The sequence below is a fragment of the Sturnus vulgaris genome, chromosome Z (assembly GCF_052056855.1).
Source record: "Sturnus vulgaris isolate bStuVul1 chromosome Z, bStuVul1.hap1, whole genome shotgun sequence".
NCBI lineage: Eukaryota > Metazoa > Chordata > Aves > Passeriformes > Sturnidae > Sturnus > Sturnus vulgaris.
The window spans coordinates 26,907,411-26,930,715 of NC_142283.1; the positions used below are offsets into that span (position 1 = coordinate 26,907,411).

The following is a 23,305-nucleotide window of genomic DNA, read 5'->3' on the forward strand; positions in this document are numbered from 1 at the left end:
AAATCTCCTGGACAGGTCTCTAAACCTTACTGTGCTTTATGGCAGGACTGGCCTTCAGGACAATTTGGATGATCTTCTACCCTTTCTCAAAAGCTTCCTCTGCTGTGCTGTCTCACAAGTTGATTTCATTTATGTATTGCAAATGTTCTGTAGCCTCTTCATTTTCCAGAGCAGTCTGGATCAATCCTACACAAATATTGAGGCTGTATTTCCACCTCTTGTGCAGCTGGTTCCAGGTGTACTGGACGTCCCTCCAAATGAAAGAAACTATGGCCTGCACTCTGCTGCTAAAGAACAAGAAAAAACACATCATATAGTCCCATCAAATAATGGTTGCACCACTTTGCTACCTTGGACTCCAGTTCATACTGGAGTTCCACCATGTCCAGCAGCACCCAGTGGTGATGTGACTTCCTTCAGACCACTGACAGTCTATTGACAGTCTCCACTCTCCACTGGACTTACGCACTGGCCACATAGGGCCATTAAAGAGTGAGCAAGTCTTGCTGACCAGTCCCTGACTCTCCAGTTCAGGAATCACTTCACAGATGGGGGTCACAGGATCCTGTTTGGTGTGATATTGCCAACACAGCACTGTTGTGGCAGCCATCTGTACCTGTTCTTCATCAATCCTCAGTGGTCCCAGAGCAGAAGGGTCCACTGAGAGAACAGACAAGGTATTCAGCTCTTTAATTTCTTCTGTCTCTACAGGTCTCCCAAAAGTCCAGTGATGCCCTTTTGGATCCTTGAAATACCCTCTCCTGAGGTAACCTCTGCCAAGGATGCACAGGGCCTCTGGGCCAGTCACAATGGCGTGTTTCTGCCATTCATTTCCAGTACAGTCAGCTGTCCAGTTCCCCCTGTCACCTCAGAAACAGAGATGGATTCTGCCCCCACACACCTTGATGACAAGGTACACTGTGCACCTGTGTCAGCTAAAGACTTAGGTTCTTGTGGGTCTGATCTGCCAAGCCATTGGATCCACATAGTCCAATAGATCTGATTGTCCCTTTCCTCCACCCAGCTGGAGGAAGGACCCCTCTAATTCTGGTCAGAGTAATCACTGTTCACTTCTTGTAAATATGAGCTGAAGGTCCCTTCAAGAGGACTGGAAGTAACATCAGCCCTCCTATTCTGTCTGAGGACTTGTTCACTGGAAACCAGAGTAACATTTGGTGTTTGTTCTTCCTCTCAACTCAAATACCTCTGCTGCCAGGCAGATATGGGTTTTCCATCCTACCACCTCATGTCCTCTCCATGGTCACATACACAGAAAAAACCAAGCCCAGGTTACCTCATGGTGTATACTATCTCTTGAGCAGAGGGGTACTTGCTCCCAATAGCAGAGACTCTGGTCCATACTGGTAAGGCATGGAAAATTTCCTCTTTAGCTTGCTTGATGTGATGCATATTCACATATGATACAAAACTGGAAGGAGCTGTTGACTCCTTCAAAAACAGGGAGGCCCTGCAGAGGCACCTTTCTACAGCCAAGGTGCAGGCCAGTAGGGAGGAAAAAAGATGATCTTCATATTGCTGGAGGTGGGTAGTCACCCTTCCCTCATACTTGACAGGAGTCGCCTCTGAGAGTTTCTGTTCTATTCTCAATCTTTTATCAATTCCCAGATCCTGGGACAGGGACCCCAGTTGCTTGGTTGCACTATCATATAGTTCCATACCATGGACCGTGATATCCCAACATCAGAACTGCCAGGCCAGCAGGGACTCTCCCGAATAGTGGCTGAAAAATTTTCCCATATCTTGCTGCTCACCTAGGGGGTCATTTTCTCTGGTTCTGCTTCCCATTCTGTGGGCCCTGCTTCCTCTTCAGTATGCAAACAGTTTAGGCTTGAATTTCTTCTTCTGTATAGGAGCAACTGGTACTAGCATGGGTTGTTCCTGCAGTTCAGCTGCAGTTTGAGTGGCGACAATGCATCTTTCTCTGCTTTCCTCCTCTTCCCTCTGAGGGTGCTGTCTAGTACTGTGAGCAGTGTCTGATAAATAGTAACCAGGGCCCTGCACACTGCAGAACTTTGCATTTCTCTGGAGCTGCCACAGCATTTTTCTTTCAAATATTCTGCTGCTTTAACAGGGTCCTGTAGCTGTTCAGGGATGAACTTCCAAGCTACTGAAGCAGAATAATCCTTCAAAAGCTGGCCCATTTTCTCCCATATTACAGGCCAATCATGACTATCCATCCTCAGGGTGGATCTCTGAAAGACCCTCCTAAGAATCCCTTTTTCTAATCAGGGTGTAAGGCTGCACTGAAGAGATCCGGCAGACTTAGCAACAAAAGCATGCTTTCCCTAATATCCAAAGGGAATTCAAAATCCTCCAAAGCTGTTGTAACAGGCCTCAAGGAGGAAAAAAGGAGTGAAAGGCTCAGGGAAAATAATCCTTCCCTGTTCTGCTTCATGCCATTTCCTCAAATCCTGTCACGGGTCACAAGAGTGAGGTGATCAGTACCTGCCCCTCTGCTTCCCCTTGTGAGGTGAGGTCTCCTGGCTGAACAGACCAAGTGCCTTCAGCAGCTCCTGACAAGGCTTCTGCTCCAGACCTCATGGCTCTCTTTTGGATGCTCTGTAACAGCTTAATGTCTGTTTTATGTGGTGGTGCCCAGAATGCACAGTACTCGAGGTGAGACCACACCAGTGCAGGACAATCATGTCCTTGACCAGCTGGAAATGCTGTGTCTGATACAGCCCAGGACACGGTTAATGGCTTCCCAAAGACAGTGCCCCAAGTAAGGGTAGAAGACCAGCACTGAATACACATCACAAATGACCCTCACTGGCCTTGAGGTTATCATTTCGTAGGCTGATATCACACAGCTCAGCAACAAAGCAATCCTGAACACTCTCCCTGTTCTGAAAAGGAATACCTCAAGGCACATAGTGCCTACACTGAAACATACAGGGTTAGTTAACAATATTGTGACACACCTAATACAACAAATATTTGTTTCCCACCCACTCTTACCAGATCTGTTGTTATCTCAGCTCTTCATGTTTCATGTGGAACACTAAATAAGGTTGTTGTGGTTTAGAAATGGTGTATCCCAGTTCAGTGTTCCCACTGAAACATTCCAGACCCTGCTCTGCTTGTTCACTTCCCCCCTCACCCTCCCTCTCCTCCCAGCTGAAGAATGGAGAGGATTGGAGACACAACAATTAAAGACCGTGGGTTTAGATAAGATCAATTTACTGGAAACAGCAATGAAATAGGAAAATGAAAGTAACAGAGCAGTTTTAATAACAGAGGGTTCAAGAGAGGCAAATGATTCACATGTGAATACTCACTACATGGAAACCAGCAACAAGTGAACCTCTGCTACCCCAACATGGGAGGGACCCCCTTCTCCACCACTAGAAAATTATGTGAATTGGTACAGAATAACCTCCAGGTCATAGCCATGTCCCCTCCTGGCTGGAACCAGGATATCAACCCATCATATTTCACCTGTTCACGAATTCCCTCCTTACAAAGAAACAGATTCTCTGGGAAAGCCCCTTGCACCCTGCATAGAAGAATTCTGCTATCTCCTCGTCCTCCTCCTTTCAGAAACAGCTACTTTTGCATCCTGCTCCTGCCAACTCCAGAGCAGCAACACTCGCACTCACACTGTGCTGGTGAGATGCCTTGACCCCAACTGCCTCCATTGTCTGTCAGGGTTAGAAGCACCTGGAGATTTAGCAAGGTACGACAGGAAAATCCAAACTTCCCCTGTACAGAGTACTCTTTCTTCATTCAGGCTTCTTGCCAAAAAGTATCAGTAACATTATTGTATCTCCTTAACTTGCAGCCTATTTCTCAGGCAAACACCTTTAAAACTTCAAAGAGTCAACCAAATATTTATGGATTTGTCTTCACGATAACTAAGTTATCAGGAAGGTGGAGAGAGGTGTAAAGTAAGGCACTCCTAAAACTGTGAGGCAACTTGGATGCTACAGTTCCCACTGTCTAATTTCCCTATTCAATGGATGAAGCCAAAATCATTGTCCAAAGGAGAGAGTCAACCACAGCAGCTGCGTTTCTCTGCAGTGTAACAAAAAAGCCATGGTAACAAACTCTGGAGCTTTTGGAACTTACAGAGTTTGGACATCATCTATCTATCTTTTAGGATTACTTCTTTGAGCAAAGTTTAATTGGAGATTATTGAGCCCAGATGGGCAGAGCAAAGGGCACCCATGACACATCCACCCCATGGAGTGGGACCCTCACTTGAGATCTGCACTTCATATCCAGTTCAAGGCTGTTTACATATACCAAATTTACCGGGAGCTAGTTACATTGTCTGAGCAGTGTTGGAGCAGGGACTGAAAAACAAGATCTTCCTTTGATGCTGCACTAAGAGCATACTGATCATGAAATTAGTTCATAGTAGGAAGAAGGATGTGAACAGAAGAGCTGCTAAAATCTGTGCCGTCTGCCAGACCCTGCCAGCCACTCTAGAACTTTGAGCAGCCATGTGATATGGACTTGCAGCTGCTGCCAAACTTGGGACAAAGATATAGTTCTTTTGGGGATGCAGAGAGGCAGGATTATATTTGCTTGCTCAAATCGACAGTAAGAATAACACGAAAGCAGTATATGGTATAGAATTCTAGTGGAGGATTTTTGGGCCTAGTTGGCTAAATTCTGTCCTGAGGAAAGAAAACCTACATTGAAAACCTCCGAAGACATTTGTCAACTCATAAGGAAGGAGGGATCAATCCCCGTGGAAACTGTGTAGATTTTGAATTCAAGAAGGCTGCTAATGGTTCTGGTTTGTTCCAGCCCTGCCTGTAACAGAGGCCAATTCCCGTGGGCAGTGGTGACATCTACTGGCAATTCCTGCTCTCCTCTCCTGGAAAAACTATCCCAGCCTGGTGGGAAAATCTCTACACTCCCAGCTCAGGGAAAGGCAGCACTGCAGGCAATTAGCAGTCAAAGGATTTATTTCCCGCCAGATTTTCAGGAGTTCATAGATATACAAACGCAGATTAAGTAGTACAGGACCAATTAACTGAAGAAAAGAATTCCAGAAAGTACAAAGGAGGGTTTGGGAAGCATGAGGAGACTGACAGCTATAAACAAGAGTTCCTCTTCTGCCCGCTCAGGAATCTGACCTGTATTCATGACTTCCACTGATATTTCGAAAGTGATTATCTACATTCTGCTCTGGATTTGCCATAAATACTCAGAATGAAGCAATAATCAACAGGAAAAAGAAAATTAATAATTTTTCATTGAAGTCTTAAGACATGAATTAACATAGAACCTTCTTAGCACTGGGCAATCGTGCAAGTCCTCAAAATGAAAATCACAGTAGATGACAAAGGGAGAACTAATGTTGTTTTTAATTTCTTAAATTCCTCAGCTGTCATTTTTGTGCCACCTGCTTACCTGAGTAGTGAAGATGCAAATCTTGAGATGTTTTCAAGCAGGAGAAGATATCTGAAATAATGTTTAAAGGATTGTTGTATTAATTATTATAGCAGACACAAATGCATGATATTTTTAATTCCTTGCATCCCAGAGTTTGTCACAAAACAGATTAATCAGAATTGTTGGCTCAGTATTCTAAAGAGGAGAATTACTTATGGGCTTTAACTACGCTATCATGTACGGCATATTGGCAAATTTTAGTCATCAGTGTAATATAGCCATGACTTATTTATTCAAGGAAATGGTGAGGAAAATGAGGTATTAACCTCAAGGACATATTAAGCCAGCTAGACCCCTGGGATATGAAAAGCACTTTGCTATCCATAATGCTTCATGGCCTTCCAAAGACACGAGTTTTCCAACTCCATCCTCAGCCATGAAGCATTCCATTAACTCTATCAAAGTTATACTACTGGTAGGGTGGTTTTGTTGCACCAAAGTTATACTAATACTGTCCCATTAACCCAGAGCGTCCAAAGTGCTGTTAAAATATAAGCAGACAAACTTTTTTGGTGGTTACATATTTAATAGACTCAGATCAAATTTGGTCCAAAAATCTTTGCATTATAAAAAGGTCTTTTTAATACAACCAAGAATAATGAACACATTTTCATTAACTAGATGAAATAATTTACTTCTCTTGGAAAACCATCCTTCTAAATGCCAGATTTCAATGTATATGTATACACCATAATGCTATTAGTTTTCAAAAATTTACATAATCAAAGCAATGTTCACCAAAGTTTTTGAACTTTACACTTTTCTTCTTGGTGTATTCTACTCTATTCCCTTTTCTAGTGAAAGAGTTCTTACACGAAAACATCTATGGATATTAGGGGAAGGATTAGTATTTTTCATTCCCTTAGTGATTCAAAGTCCCTTGCGAGATTTTCTTGCTGGACCTATCTACTTTTGCAGCATTTTGTATGTTGCAAAAAAACAAAACATGAAAAGGGGCCTTTTGATAATGGGAAAACTGGATTTTAATAAAAAGAATGGTGTGCTCCAGAGAGCAGCCTTACTATTCACTCTACTTGCAGCAGAATGCTTCAGCAGAGCAGTGTCTTGTGCACAAATGGACCCAAAAAGAGAAGCACTTGGAGATAAGACTAGGAGCAAGTCATTCCTGCACCACACCTGATCTCAAAAGAGATAGATGCCCAGCTGTTCAGCCTTTTATAGCTAAGAGTCATGCCAGGAAAACTGGGAGATGGACTAAAACACAATACCAGTGAAGTTTGCTAACACTCTGCTTTTGAGGAACGAAGCGGTTCCTCACTAAAACCTTGAGTTTCTTCATTGGATAGTTCATAATAAATTCAGTCCTCCACATATTTCAGAATATCAGGTAAACAACACAAACAGAGATATTGCACATAATTGCAATTTGAACAATCAAGCATACATTAAAAATCTTATATCATAATCTATCTTCAGACATACACCCTGGTTTAACCCAGGAGATCACTTGGACTGTCAAGGATCAAAGCAACATCTTAAAGTATTTCTTTCTGCTGAAAGGACAACATTACTGGGCAAACTAGAGTAAAAATTAATTCTTTTCTTTTAAGATTATGCAGCTGTTATTAGAAAAACATGTTTCTCATAAAAAAATCTTTCACTTTAAAGTGCAAATTAGTTACTAACACATGAAACAATATCTGCGCTATAATCTTCAACTACAGTAAATTAACTTCTTTTTTGGATTTTATACTTCTGAATTGTCAGCATGAGAATTGCAGATGGGAATTAAAATGAGTGACAAGCAATGAAAAACTTACTGTCAGTTTCCTCTGGAGTTCTCAATCTGTTTAAAAGCAAATATTTGATATTTTAATCCAACATTTCTGTCATTAAGCTAACACTGGTACACATGGATCACATGTAAAGAGATGTGACTCAGCAGTCACAAAGCTAAATAACCCTCAGTGCAATTTTGTTCAACACAACCATCAGCAAACAGTCTTCAAGTACTGAAGAACTAACACATTTTTCTACGTTTCTTTCTCTGCTTTAGTTGAGCTGCTCTTGAGTCTGCACTCCTATCCACATCTTTTACACTGCAATAACTGTATCAGTTACAGAGCTTTCAATCACACAACTGTTAATTTTTTAGTCAATGCTGAGATGTATTAACAGTTACTTGTGTCATTACCATTACTTGTACAAAAACATACTTTTTAAATTGGTGATTCTTTGGATTAACAAGTCTGATTGCAAAAAGACTACTACATTAACGCAGTCTTTGTTACAGAACAGAGAAGGTATGATTCGCCTCGTAGACCAGAGATATCCCACTGAAGACAACAGACTAAGTGACAGATTCAGGCCACTCACCAGCCCCTGCATCCTGCTGGTAAGTGTGCAGTTTGCCTACTGCCTACAAATGATGGGGTGTAAAAAAAGGAAAAAAAACAAACCCAAAGCCACAACAACAGCAGAACACCCAACCCCACCCCCTACATTATCCATAAAACCCCCAAAAACACAGTAACTTTTTTCCTCCTTTCCCCATGGTGAAATCACATAAGATGTGACAGTTTTCTAGTATCTTCTACTTACTACCTGTGTGGTGCTGGGAAAAAAAAAATAGGGATCTAGAAGAAATTGATTAAAACAGTGAAAACAGGAGACGAAAGGAAAAGGAACATAAAGACAACACTGCATGTAGCAAAAGTACTACTAGTATTGTGATAATGATCAATCAATCTGGGAAAAATTAAAAACTTCACAAGAAAATGGAAACCACTTGTGAAACCAGTATACTTGCACTGAATGTAATCAAAGCTAAATAACTTCTGAAAACGCATGAAGACAACTGAGCTAAATATTTGGTAAATGTACAAAACAGATGAATCATTCAATGAGAGAAGCTTTCAGAAGATGCTAGCATTGTAATTATTAAAAAATAAAACATGCAATTGCACAGCAAAAGCAAATACAACCATATGGTCATAAAATAACAGAATCACCACAGAAACATAGAATTATTAAGTTTGGAAAAGACCTTGTAAATCATGAAGTCCAACTCTCATCTTAGTGACTGAATTAGAACGTTCAATTATTATTAGAATTAGAAAGGGGGGTCTATTCCACCTAGAATCATACACTTTGTTTATATGAATCTCCTTTATCTCCATTAATAAGATTTCCTTAAGAAACTTAAACAAACTGGCATTAACTCTCCATTTCTTAGGAATTTATCATTCTAAGTATATTACAGAACTGACATGGAAAGCTGCAGACCCTACAGGCATCCCTTTCTGAAAATCTGTGATGAGTATCTTAACATACTAATAATACATACGAGGAATTCCTGTTCAGATTACTTTTCTTGGTGTTTCCAAATACGCTATTACTGAAATCCTAAAAAAAAGAGATACTTTTACTGGTAAAATATGCACATTTTTGTCATATACACATTGCACAGCTCAAGAAGGTACAATCTTGAGAACAGTTTTTTTATTATTATTGTTAACATGAATAATGACCCTGACAGGCAGGTGAATCATAGCACTGCCATACCTACACTAAAATGGAACTAATTTGCTCACACTGCCGCTTTCCATGATGTCTCCAGATATTTGAATTAAATACTCAGGTCACCGCATGTATCTCGATACATTTACAAAGCTTGTTAAAGGTCTTCTAACAAGCACAGTATTAGAGAACTTTATGTTGGAAAATTCCAGTGTAGGTATAACCTTTACTGTTGTTGAAAATAAATTCAGTCAAAAGCCCTGGAAGAGAAGAATGTAACACACCGAGCATCTTTCCAGGGATATTTAGATTACATATTTTCCAGGTCTTATATTTAAAGAAATACTCAAATAATCTTTTAAACTTCAAGCCTATTAGGAAAAAATGGGCCAGCCAGGTCCTCCTAATGTGGTAGCAAGAAATGGAATTTCTTATGAATAGTAGCCAGACCAATTTCAACCCTCAAAACACACGCGCACACACACACACACAAAAATTAAAATTAAAAAAATAAAAAAAAAATCAATAGCCACTAAGTTTAAAGACCAATCAAGTAAAATTCAACTTTTAATTTAACCTGAAATTTACATCAATTTTAATTTTCTTTTAAATTCTCTCATATTTTGAACTTGTAGCTTGCTTTGAAGATTAAAAAGTCTTCAACAAAAAGCTTCCTACATACCCCCTTGTGTTGCTCCCTGCTACTATCAAGAGGGATTTCTGAACCACTGGTATGCCATGAGTGTTCTATTCACTAAGTTCATATTCATATTCAGAACCACTCTAAGATTCAATAATTTAATGTCCTATTTCAATAATCTTAGTAGAGTGTTAGCAGCTGTTAAATAATTCATTTGCTTCCACACATACACTGTGCTAGCAGACAACAGTTGCTCATCTCTCAAAGAGATATGTCATGACCAAGAAACCCTATTGGCAAATCCAGGGATGACTGTAGAGCTACTCTGGGCTCATCCCAGCCAAGATTTTGGGCTAAGATGCGTAGATCTTACCTCTCGAGAATGCCTCAGGTAATCACAGAATGGTATGGTATGTCTACCAACATCTGGATTTTTAATTTTCTGGTGCTTGTAATAGAGATGTTCCAAACCTAGTCAGAAGAGAAGTTGTCAGCTATTTCTAGAGGGTGAACAGCTCTATGACTATAAACTAAGTAGCTATGCAGTGTTATAAAATAAACACCTTTATACCAGTATCAACCCAGTAAATGTGTAGTGGGTTAAAAAAAGCAATGACAGAATTCCACAGGGTTGAACAGACTATTTCCACTTTTTTCAGCAGACTTGGGAGTAGAGCCCTCCTCAGACCACATGGTACTGAGTCACAGCACTGTCTGGTACTTCTCCCAGCAGCTCACAGGATGAAAACAGTGAGCCACATCACAGCAAAGTTGAGAGATGAGATGAATAATGCATAGAATTTCTGAGAATGAAAGAGATGGAGAATTACTAAATGAAGAGTAAGAATGTAATTTCTTTTCATTCCAAAAGAAACAACACAGAATTCATTTCTTCCCTTTGGAGGATGTGTTTCTGAGCAATGAGAAATGAATGATGCAGGCAGAGGATTTGCCAACAAATACAGTATCACAGCACTACCCATGAGGGTAAATGTCCTGAAAAATCATGAGTTTATTTTTTGCAATTAGCCAGGATGCCACTTTTGAAGATGTCGCTTTAGAAGACACATCAGGAGAGGAGACAAAGACATCATTCTCCTTGGTTCCTACTTACTCCTGAGGATTAGCACTCAACTATCTCCAATGGAAGACAGGCAGTGGTCCCAAAAAGATTCACCTGATCTTCCATCCAATCTATGACTCTTTTGCCTCTCCAATCTTGCATCAAATAACCAAGACAAACTGAGTCTAATTCTGTAAAATTATGCCATGAGGTGAAAATGGTGAGTAACCCTTAGATTTTTTAAATTATGTTTACTGTTTCTTTTAAAAGCTGTTCTGAAATTCACAGTTTGTAACATGTAACATACTTAGCTGACTGAAATTAGACACGGTGAGCCAGTTCTTGCTGCGTTTCTCTTGCTCATCCCAGACATTGACCTCTGCAGGCTCTGAGTTCACTTGAGTGTTCTGGGGACAATCATCCACTCTAATCACCTGCCAAGATACAGGGAAAACAATAGTGAATTTACAGGATGACTAGCATCTCCACAGTTCCTCTGACAGCATATGATGTGGCCTTTCAGAGCATCTCTGGAATGCCAATGAATGAATGCACACCCAACTGAGAAACAGATTTTCGCAGTTTTGTTACAAAATGCAGAAGATATGTTGCTTTTGTCTAGCAAGTACTATGAATGAAAGGTCTCACACTATCTGAAGGTGTTTGAACTTTGAGACCTAATACCTTCAGAGATACTAGATTTCAAAGTTCAAGTCCAAGATCCTTTGCTGACCTGGGTATCTTATGTAAACAAACCAGTCTTCAGCATTCATCTCATTAAACAGTGATAATTCTTTCCAGATAAAGACTCTAGAAATGTCTTTATAGCTCTAGGAATAGATTTTTATTTATGAACACACAGACACAATTGCAAAAGTTGTCCCATACATATACACAATCAATATACTTTCTGCAATGTGCTAAATGTTTGATGGACTCAGAGAAAAATCTATAGGACTCTTGCAGGCAGGACACAACATAATGAGGCCTGTCTTGCTTGAGTACAGTTGTACACCCCCTGGATATGGTCACTGCTTCAGTCTATCCTAGATCACATGAAGCCTCCACAAGTTCCCCTGACAGCTGAAATGTAAGGACTGATTTACGCTTGTGAGTCACCACAAAATCAGTATACCAAGTCCCTGGATACCAACAAGTTCAAAACAGAAATCTCACACATTCAAAAAAAAAGTAAAATTGAACCAAAGCTAGACACATATGGGAGATGCTGCAGTTTTTGTGCGGCATTTTAAATGTATACATTTTCAATTCAAGCACACTGTAGAACTGTTCTTAAGGAATGAAAAAGACAATTTTGAGTTACACAATTCTCTTGCATCTGCCCATACCGGAACCTGAAGAGGTTTTTGATTCCTCTTTCCTCTCTCAGATTTTCTGTTTCTGTTTTGCTGTTTTGCTTTTTCTGTCTCATTGTGGTGTAGCTCACAGGATCCTAGAGATTCTGCAGGAAAGAGTCAGAAAACACCTTTAAGCTACACAGTTTTTGTTTACTAAGGTAAAATCTGATAGGACTGAGAATTGGCAGATGTCTAAAGCAATCTGAGAAACAAAAGACATCCAAACTCACTACTCAGGCAATTCCATGCAAAATGTGCACCATCACAAGACATAAAACAACTAATGTTACTCATTATCTCATACTATTCGTAATTAAAACTGGAGTCTGATGTATTGTAGTGGCTGGTAAGCAGACTTGATGGTAGACAGAGAGGTATTTAAACTGACTACAAAAATATATGCCTTTTCATTCTCCATGCACCCATCTCTGACACTGCTAATGTATCTCTATGGGATCGTGTGATATATATCGGTTCCTGCAACGCTGTCTTTTCATCCCCAGGGCAAGAAACTTCCCCAGAGTGAGCACAATCCTCCTGCCACCTGGCTGTGGAGCCACAGACATGGAGATTCCATGAGGTGGGGCAGACCAGAGTGGCTGACACATAGGTATGTTGCGGCTTGGATACCAAGCACACTTCATATATTCCCAAAAGCCAGACCCACACAAAGTGAAAGAGTAACTCTAGACTCTCTGCTACTATCCTCCACTGCATCTAATACCTTCTGGAAGCTCTCCAGTAAAAGACCCTGCACAGGTTTAATGCTTTATAATTACCGCCTATAGGCTTGCAGATTTTCCCTGATCTCTCTTTCTTAGGGGACGGTAAGCTGTTGCTTCTGCAGAAACTCCAGTCCCTCCAGATAGGGCTGATCCAGGAGATGCTTCGCTTCAGCCTGTTCTGAGAGCTGCTGCTGCTGCGACACGACTTGACAGAGTTGTAGGAGAAGGACTTCGAATCACTTAACTGGACATGCCTGGCAGGATTATTCTGGCAATTGTTGTCCCTGTCATAGGAGGAATGTAGGTACAGGGCTTTCTTCTTTGAATCTGAGATGAAAACTCCTTTTTCATCACCTTCAGAGAATCCCCAGTTCACATAACCACCTTCAGTTTCTTCCCTGTCATGGCAGGGGGATACTGCAGTTTCTTCAATATCCAGTGGGAGCTGGAGATGAAGAGGATGAGCAGCTTCTGCAGAATTAGTTTTTTCTGATGGCAAACGAAAAACAAAGTCTCTCTGGCTCCATGGATAACCCTCTGTCTTTTTTCCAAGGAAGTTGATACCCGGCAAGTTTTGCTGAACCACAATGCTACTTTGCAGGTCATCTCTGAATACTACATCCTTATACTTGGCAGCAGTGTTCAAAAAGGACAAATTTAAGGTGACATCCTCAGAAAAAGACCCTCCCTGATGGTCAGGGGGCACCAGCAAAAACTGCCCATACCTAGGAGTCGACCTAGTCTCAGAGGATACTCCTGAAGTGAGTGTGTCTGTTTCTATTTCTGCCTTTTGAGAGCTGTCTTCTATCACCTTGTTACTCCCAGACTTCAAGAGTTTGCACTCTGATGGAGACTGAGTCTTCACCAAGCTCCGTAAGAGGGAGGGTGGCATGCTGTAATAGTGGTATTTCTTGTCATACAAGCCCTCCAGGCTGCTCAAGGTTTTGGAATAGAATGCATTGCTCCAGCTATGGGGCAGCTTCCTACACGCTTGATGTTTTGTGTCAGCCAGTAAGGCTTCTTCCACCTTCAAGGTGTCTACAGCTGAAAGCACTTTCAGGATGTCCACTGACAGGGCAGACAGGTCTTGCAAATGTCCTAGCTGGCTGTCCAGAGAGAGTAAAGACTCCTTGATATAAAATACCTTCTCATGCACTTCTTTAAGTTGCTGAAACATCTCTTCCACTCTAGGTAGAAAAAGAAAACATAACTAAAATATCAAAACATAGATCTTCACATCTGTTTGCGAGATGATGAAATGAAAGAAACCATTCATACATTTCAAAAAGTCAGTGTATCAAACAGGCTTTTTTTAAACAGTGACTTTTATTCCCATTAATATTTATATTTGACAAAACCCAGCCAAACTGCCAGTGGGTTTCTTAAAGAAACAGACTTTTTGCTCAAGGAGTACCTATTTTAAAAATTGTTGTTTTCCTACTAATACCAATTCATTGGTATAGAACTACTAAACCATTGATGGCAGGTTATACTGGCTACGGCTGCACATGGACATCCTGCATTTTATATTTTTTGTGCAAGCATGAGAAGGATAAGGCTCACACAAACCACCATTTTTTTTCAAATACTGGAGTCTGCTGAGAAATGGATCTTCCTAAGAACATATGTGGCATCTGGAAGCAGATTCTATGCATCTTATGCCATTGGTTATCTTCAGGTAAAATTCAGCTGCCCAAAAAACCAAAGCCTTTCTTATTATCCTCAAATCCCTAGTGAAAACTGCAGGAACTTCTTGGCCTGGAATTACATAATTTTAACCAAATCATTCTCTTCATATTTCCTGACGATATTCTGTGGTATTTTATCACTGAAACAATGATAAGCCAGATGCAGGCAATATGCAGTAGTAATTTCTTTCCTTTGTCACAGAGTAACTAAAATATGTAGTATTAAGCCACTGATTAATAAAATCAAGGACCAGTGTTCCAGAACATTTTATTCATCTAAATTAATTTCTTGCAATGATGTCGTGCAATGCTGCGAAGAGTGTTTCACTTGCACTCAGAAAAAAATTCCTTTCCAGAGCTATATTTATCCAGTAAATGAAACCGTCTTAAAGTTATCAATTCTTCAGTTTCTGAACAAACCTACTTATTTAATTCCTTTTAGAGGGGATGTTTATTTTGCTTCTGTGTTTACTTTTAACATGTAGAAAATAAGATTATGCTTTCTCTAGACAAAACAAATTCGTTAGATGAAATTAGCATTGGCATTCAGTAAGACTTTTTATAGTGTTCTTTTTTTTAGCTCTTCCATTAAACTTAATGGCAGATTTGCCATTGATTTCAATAGAAAGCTAAATTACGCCAAAACTGATTGTTTTGAAACCCTTTTGGTAGTTGTGTATTGACATTGTGTAAACCAATACACTACATTGCAAATAATGCTACAATGGTTTTCTGGTTGTTTCTGTAAACAGCAATTATACTCAATCACAAGCAATACTCTCACAGTGTACCTACACTACTAAGCCTTTAAATACAATTACATATCGTATGCTGTTCTCCGGCTTGCTTTTTCAGTGCTGCCTGGTCTATACAAGTGAAACTGAGCAACACCTCACTGTACCCCTTTAACCATGTGCACACTGCACGCATGGCATCTGGGGATGCCATTCTGTCAGCAAGGCTTCCCAGACAGATCTGGATCCATACACCTCAAACAGATGCAGGTACAGAAACAGACACATTTCCATCAAATTAACAAGGCCCATGCATGTTCACAGTGGCCATAACCAGCTCCAAAAGCATTAACTTATCAAAGTCTTTTTATATGGCAAATTTATACAAAGAACATAAATATGCATTAAAACACACCTTTCTGTGGTCAAACGGACCCTTTCACTGCCACTGGAACTCAGGTTTTCATTCTTCTCGTGAAAATATTCTTCTACGCACTGTTCCTCAAAGTCATGGAGTTTCTTTAACTCCTCATCACTCAGGTAGAGCTCTGAACAAAATAGGTAGGAATCAGTATGAAGCATGCTAATAATTGCTATCATTTATAAGTATGCATGAGGAAAAAGAAGAAAAAAAAAAGGTCAAAAAACTTGTTTATACTCTCTCCCTTGACAAGAATGAATCAGGCCTAACTGCATGAATTTGGGCTTGCGTATAAAGATTCAAATACATAAAAATGTGAGATTTTGTCTTTCCTAACATAGGGAACAAAACCCACAGGCAAAAATTCCAGTACACTTCCCTTTAAAGCCTCAAAAATACATATCTGAAAGGCTGCTCACAAAGATGCATTTTCTCACAAACTTTTTCCTTTATTTTGTTATGTGTGTCACTTAAATATGAATATGTAAACCTTACAGAAATATCACTGCAGTTTGGCCCAGACATTCATCTAGAGCTAGTCACCTACAACAATTACAGTCCATTCAGATGCTCAAAGATATAAAGCTTTTTTTTTTTTTCATCTAATTGGCTAATATGTCCATATGTATAAAACATTCAGATATCCTTAATAAAAGTTCTTATGTATAAAACATAAAGATCTTCCATCCCAAGTTTACTGGAGGGGAAAAAGCATTCAGAAGTTTAAAATTCTATAACTTGGGCTGCTCATGGTGCTATTCTAGCACACCAAGACTTCTGAGAGAACAGCTCCATTACAAGGCAGTACAATGAAATGCACATGGTGGAAATCTGCTTCTCTGTTTCAAACTCCATATTTTCCAAGCCCTTCTTTTCTGTACCTTTTTATGCACTCAAGTCCTCAGTGTACTTGCTAGAGAGATGCCTGTTACAAGCATCAAGGTTGTGTTTGCTACAAGGATGTAGTACTCAGCTGCAACACACAGCTCAGCAGTGAACCCCTCCAGTGTTCTGCGGTTCCCTTTCTCACTCCTAATCAGACTTGGTCACCTTCCAGGCACTTTTCTCCCCTACTTGACCTGTGTTCCTCCCTCCAAAATTTTGCTCTCTATCTTGGTATTGATTTTCCACAGGGTGGCTCTGGACACTCGTGAAAACCAGTTAATTATAACAACACCAAAACTAAAGTAAGAGAAAGCTATCAAGCATAAGTGTATAGAAACGGTGCCCAGAGGTGCCTAAACAGAAAAAAAATTCTCCTTCTGAGCGGAATGTAAGGAAACCATGGGCCTTCTTCTGTGCAAGGATTTTTAGATGTGCTAAAAGGCAGGCTGGTGTATCCAATCATGATGGAGGAGCTGAACCAGGGAGCAGCAGTACAGCAGTTCAGCATTGATTAGGCAAGCCTGTTTTTGAGCTCTCTAACTACCTGTGAGCATGCCAGATATCTTCAGAGATTCATGTTCAGCAGAGAAAATTATAAGTGAAGCATAACCCATGCAGGGTCTGCCCACCTCTATTACAAGACATCAAGGGTGTACATCGCATCAAAAAGGATGAGGCTGTATAATACTGTATACCTATGCTTCCCAGGTTTTTTTAGATATTTTTACAGTCCTCTTCCCCACTTCCCTGCCTCACACCCACCAGCAAGCCGCACTACTGAGTATTCATATCAATCTTGAGGTCACCTTCCCACAACAGCTCACGTTACTTCTGGCAGAGCTGGTGACAATGGGACATGGAACTGGGATCACCTTAAGGAGGCATTAGGAAAGACCTGGCATGAAGAAGTCCAGGCTAGAAAAAGTGAAGTAAGGTGCAGTGATAAACCAGTGCACAAAGGAATGGAAACAGAAAGGAGGTGGGAAGCTCCTATGCTCTCTCTCTCTCTGCATTTGCCATCACTGGATCTCCTATACCCTTGGGGTCTGCAGCTACTTTCCCCAGGTAATGATAAAGGAATTATTGGTCCTTTCATGGCAAACATACAGAAATTTGTACCTTTGGCACTGCTTAATTTCTTTTAAAATAAGAAATTATTTAGTTCCTACAGAATAAGTTGCTGTCTCTTTATTTCAGCTCAGATTTGTGAGGTATCTTGACTGATGCACAGGATATAGCACAGCAACAGCCAAATACAAAGGAAAGCATTCCTTCTTTTTTTTTTTTAACTCAACTCCACAGTGATAGGAGAGATGATGAGCTGTTTCATTTGGTTCCCAGCTTACTAAGTCCAACATCGCCTTCCTCTTGGTCAGACTCATTTGGGGGCTGGTGGTGGTAGATGCATTTCATCAGAAGCCCAAAGTGACTCAGGAGGATGAATGGTGGAGGCAGCCATGGCTTCTCACGGTAGGTCATGATGTAGCGGTAACGGTTGTACTTCCAGAGCTCGTTCGATATGGATTTCAAATCAAAGTAAACATTGCTGAGGAGGGAGCCACAGAGGAAGAGGGAAAGAAGGGTAAAACACGCATGTGAGGAATTCAGCACAAATATAGCACAAGACACTTGTCTACAGATCTAATCTGACACTGGTTCCATTCCTCCAGTGGGGTAAATCAGCTTAGCAACTCTCATTTAACAAAGCAGCAGCATGTGCCTGCAGCTAGTGCACTGAGAATGAGAGCTTCAAAGCTGCCTAACAGATTTAGAGATCCAATTCCCATTCACATTAATGGGAGTTGGGCAAAAGATACCACTGACATGACTTTGAAATCCCAGTCATACTATTTAAATTTTAATTTATACCTAACTGAGAATTCAGCATTGTTTGCCTTTGGACTGGATTAAAAGTAGGTGTCAGGTTAAGGGAAGATTGTAACAAAATAGTTTTGTGCACTCCCTAAAAATATATTTGCTGCAGTTACATGAGCCATTCTTCTCAGTATACTCATTGTAGCTGTGAAATTATTAAATATGGCTGCACTGAATAATTTTCTATATCTACTATGATGGACCCAAGCACAGGAAAGAAAAGCTAGAGGTTTCTAGCACTGTCATTTCAGGTGCACTGTCATTCTATGCACCCAGCCTATAATCACAAAAACATCAACTTTCCTACTGAGAGCATAATTAAATGTGTTTCTCATAGCCACCCATTTCTGGTCCCACTTCTGGAACAATCAAATCCCTATGCAGGAGATTTACCATATCATCATTACTAAAGGTTTAATTCCAGAAATAATTCAAATAACAATTTCACACATGCAAAATAATACATAGTGTATAAAATAATAGCTTGATTCCTTGACACAATTTCAGGAATGAGATTTCTTGTTGAAAGTGGAAATAGAATCAGTTTTAATAGTTCAGGGCTTTTTATATTAATTACTCCTTTCATTAATTTGAAATTTTTTTAACCTACAGCTGACTTTTTCTTCCCCAGAAATGGTAGAACTATACGAAAAAAATAAATAACTGCTTGGGTTAGGCTGCTCTTTACTAATATTTTACAGAATTTGATCCACTACAAGGGATTAGAACTGGTTGGAAGTGAAGGTGGTGAAGGGTTAGAATTACTGTAAAGTCTCTGATAAATTACTATGTATTACTATAGAATTACTATAATGACCCTCTCTGCTGTGGCAGCACACATTAAAAAGCAAGTTGTTGAAAACACTACAGCTAGAGCTCAGTCTAGAACATATGAGATTGCATTAAGTAAGTTAGAATTTTCAAATTATTTCGTAATGGAAAAGCATACTCCTAAAGTCATTATCCTCTTCACTTGAACACCTGCCACTTATCTGCCAGTTTAAAACTTGGCCTACCTATGATGAATGTTATATAGGCTCTTAGCACAACAAATACAACTTTTAGGAAGGGAAAATTACTCCAGAGATGAATTAATGTTGGGTTTTTTGCCAACTGCAATTGTCTGCTCTCACAGAGTCAGATTCTTTTTAAGTAGCAAAAGAGTTTATCTGTCCTCTTGCTAGCACCATTCTTTCCTTTATTTCACTTATCCCCACCGCAGATGGGGTACAATCACCACCATCAGAGTGCCCTTGCTGGGGCATTTTCAGTGGAAATCTTTTAAGAAGTTTTGGCAGAATATACATTCGTTGCTTTTACAGCAATATACCAAGGTACCTACTTAAAGAATGCAATGAGCAAGTTGACCATGATGATGTACTGCACAAAGAGGTAGACAGCTTGCAGGAATGGTGTGAGAAAGGAGCCAGGAGGACAGTCTTCATTGGTTTCACACACTGGAAATGAAAGATATACAAAACATGGGTAGCACAGAAACCAGAGCAGAGCACAACAATGGCCTGTGCTTCTTATTTGTCCCAGCAAGAAACAGAATAGTCCTCACTAATTTCACAGAGATGCATCATTAAATTGCCAAATTAAAGGTAAACCTCTACCTAAAGGAGAACTGAGACCTCTACATGTTATTCCACCTTAGTCTCCACTGTTCAGAAGATGCAGACACGACTTCATACATATCAGTTCTTATGCCAGTCATTCCACTTTTTGTTAAGGGGAAATAAGATGCAGCTGAAATGTATTTGGGGGATGGCTTTTACCCAAGTAAGCTGAAATCCAAATCTTTGATCCTTAAGGCAGAAGTGTCACAGACTCTGCTGTGACAAGGATACAGCTCAAAGGCTGCTTTATCAGTACTGGAGTACAGAGCTTCACACACAACTTAAAAGCACATTAACTCATGTGTAAAAGGATATATGGCTATGATAATTTCTGACATAAAGCAAGAAATAAAATAGGGAATAGGAATAGAATAGGGAATCTCTTTTAATGTTTTTAAAATACCAAAATAAATACTTTCCAAACTTTTTGATTTCTAATCAAATTTAACTCTTTCGAGGAAACTTTGAAACATACTCATAAAGCACCAGACCTAAATTCAGGACATATTCTACAGGATAAAGAGTCACTAGAGAAATCATGGTTTTATTTGGGAAGTGTCAGATTTCTAAAGATTTAGAATTATTAAGTGATTAAATGGATTAAACTGGGAAACTTAACAGTGTGCTTTCATTAAAAGAATTTTGATTTATATAACCAAAATACGTGTGACTGTTTCAGCAGTAATCATGGTAGATTATTTTAATGGATTAGGTATATGCTGAACTATGTACCTTAAATATATATTTCTATTTGCATACCTACTTTTCGATTTTAGGGACTGTTTTACTCATACCTTCAGTCAGTAGCATAAGAGTGCCTTACATCTGTAATGCTTAAATATCTCTGGAGTGCCTGGTTTTTCCCTCTTACTGAAACTAGATCAAAGCCATAATCAAGATACACAATTTTTCCTATTTACATTGATTGGTTCTATTTATCTTATGTGCACATAAGATAAATTTATCTGTTTAAGAATGGAGCCAGGTAACTTATTTCTCCTTTCTTTTCCTCCTTAAAAGGAGTGTTATAGTCTTTTCTCCAAGATATCAGCAGATTTGGATTCACTTAATTGGAAATTTGTTTCAGTAGCAGATCCCCTGACCAGGAAGTACCTAAGTATTAGTTCCTATGTACTTTGCCCTGATATTGGCAGTGTATTTAATTTGAAACATTACATTTGAAGGGCTTATAGTTTTATCTTTGTTTTTATCAAAGAAACTCCTATTTTCAACTTCATTCATACAGTACTACTTGTTACTGACATATAAATACTGGAATCAGAATTGTTTAAGAAAGAACAGACTCAGTAGTCATAACTGAAGAGAACAAGTAGACATGCTTCTGCACATACTCAATTTAGGCTGTTGAGCTATATTTTGAAAATTACCTACCATCTATTTCTCCAGCATAGACTTCACCAAACATCATCCAGTAGGGCTGAAATACAATATCTCGCGCCAGTGTCCAAGAAGGAGGCTCCTCTGGTGAAAGAATTGCCTTTCGTGACACCCCAAAACTCAGCAGGACTATGGCCATCATGATCACAATATAGAACATGTTTCCTGTCTGGAAGACATGTTTGTGTAAAAGAATTAGTTGTGCTAATTGTATGGAAAAGAGACATTCATTTTAGGGAGGAGTATCAATTGCTGTTTTTACAAATCAGAATATAAAACCAGGGGTAATAATCTAATATGCTGGAGGAAATAAAAATATTTTATTTCTATGACCCGGACTACATAAGCATTTTATAGATGTTAAAATCATCCTAGAACAAAAAAGCCACAAGTCCTACTTGCTTCACATTTTCGTCTTAGATCATAAGCAAGTTATAAAAAATGCAGAGACCTTACAATAATGATTTTGCTCAGTGGTACTTCTTTCAAACCAAGAGCAAGGAACAGCAGTGAAAATTATTTTGCCTCCTAAACAATTACCATGAAAGACAGAGTATAAAAGTATTAAGAAGAGAGTTCCCAGTAACTGAGACAAATTACAGTAGGAATCTTCACATGTCCCCCAAGACCAGACAGTAGTTCAGCAGCAGTTCTTACAGCAAAAGAGAAACAAAATTAATTTTTATTTCACAGAAATTCTGCCAGATACACTGGGATATAATTATTTTAATCAAAAAGTAAAATAATAATGAAACCGTTTCCAAGAGTTAGGGAAATAACCTGTCACAGTGAGCCCATCTCCAAGAGGCACTGAGTTTTCTTTCTCCTGTTACCGAGCTAGATTGGCAAACTAGCTCAAAAGCAACTCATCTCTAAGGAATGAAGTAAAAGCGGCTTCTGTGAATAAATCCATGTAATTACTAAATTTTTAAAAAGTGTAATCTCATTATGTTCAACTCACAAACAGAAAAAAATAATTGTATTTTCAAATAATTCATTCACTGTGAATTATTAGAAGACTTCTCCTTTTCTGTCACTTCTGAGATTTACATATTCCTGAAGGTAGATGCCTTAACTGCAGAAATATTGCTCCAAAGCAATACCTACCATTTTCCCAATCATTGTCAGGTATGGGCCAGCATGCTGATTCACAGCAAAAAGATCAAGGAGCCGAGTATACCAAAATATAATGTCCAAGCAGTAAAGGAGCCTCCCTGCAGTTCGAACAGGGGGGTTGGACCAGCGCAAACCAAAACCAATCATAAACAGGAGGATAGCTACAGAATCAGTAAAATTCCAGTATTCATAAATCCACACCTTCACCTTTTGGCAGAATTTTCTGGGTTCTGAGATAAATACCTGGGTATAATTGGGGGAAAAAACACCATAAAATGCCATTAAAATCACATATACATTATTTAACCTTTTCTGTCTGAATTATTTCATGATATTTGGAAATGTATCATTTCCCCCTTCCATTTTTTTCTTTTGTCTTAGACCCATTTACTGTATATTGCCACTCACCCACAATTGAGGTTTTTACTTAATCTATAGTGTCATATTGCTCAAATATGTCATATCAAATGGGATAGCTCTTCCTGAAGAAAAAATGAATCCTGAACTTGAAACCATTCACTAAAGTGCACAAACCTCAGCAGAAGAGAGGAGCTAGGAAAGAATTGTTATGCACATATATTATTGGAAATTAACAAGCATTTTCTAGAGGGATGGTCATGACCTGCAACGGCCTTTTCATTAACCCCTTAGTCATGGAAAGTATCAGCCTAACCTTGCCACTGGGAAAATAACTAATGTCTTTTATTTCAGACCAAAAATATAAAGAAAGATCCTTGTATTCTGCCAAGGACAGGTTAAAAAAAAGGAGTGCTGGCAAACAGCAAGGTAAAGAATGAAATGTTCACTCCTTGAACTGTAGGGTGCCCCAAAGGGATTTTAAGCTTCACTGAGCAAGCATGTGAAGTGGAATCCTTG

The 23,305-nt window shown here is 39.4% G+C and overlaps 1 protein-coding gene across 1 annotated transcript in view; it reads right to left on the reverse strand.

Annotated features, from left to right (window-relative positions):
* TRPM6 (transient receptor potential cation channel subfamily M member 6) overlaps positions 1-23,305 on the reverse strand; it is a 58,017-nt gene that overhangs the window by 18,554 nt on the left and 16,158 nt on the right. Inside the window, exons 12-23 of the mRNA XM_014886308.2 lie at positions 22,421-22,672; positions 21,308-21,482; positions 19,639-19,753; positions 17,768-17,967; positions 15,531-15,663; positions 12,748-13,880; positions 11,960-12,072; positions 10,918-11,044; positions 9,921-10,018; positions 8,735-8,793; positions 7,209-7,234; positions 5,386-5,436 (exon numbers count right to left, since the gene is read on the reverse strand). Coding sequence (XP_014741794.2) covers positions 5,386-5,436; positions 7,209-7,234; positions 8,735-8,793; positions 9,921-10,018; positions 10,918-11,044; positions 11,960-12,072; positions 12,748-13,880; positions 15,531-15,663; positions 17,768-17,967; positions 19,639-19,753; positions 21,308-21,482; positions 22,421-22,672 — 2,482 coding nt within the window. The remainder of the gene's footprint in view (positions 1-5,385; positions 5,437-7,208; positions 7,235-8,734; positions 8,794-9,920; positions 10,019-10,917; positions 11,045-11,959; positions 12,073-12,747; positions 13,881-15,530; positions 15,664-17,767; positions 17,968-19,638; positions 19,754-21,307; positions 21,483-22,420; positions 22,673-23,305) is intronic.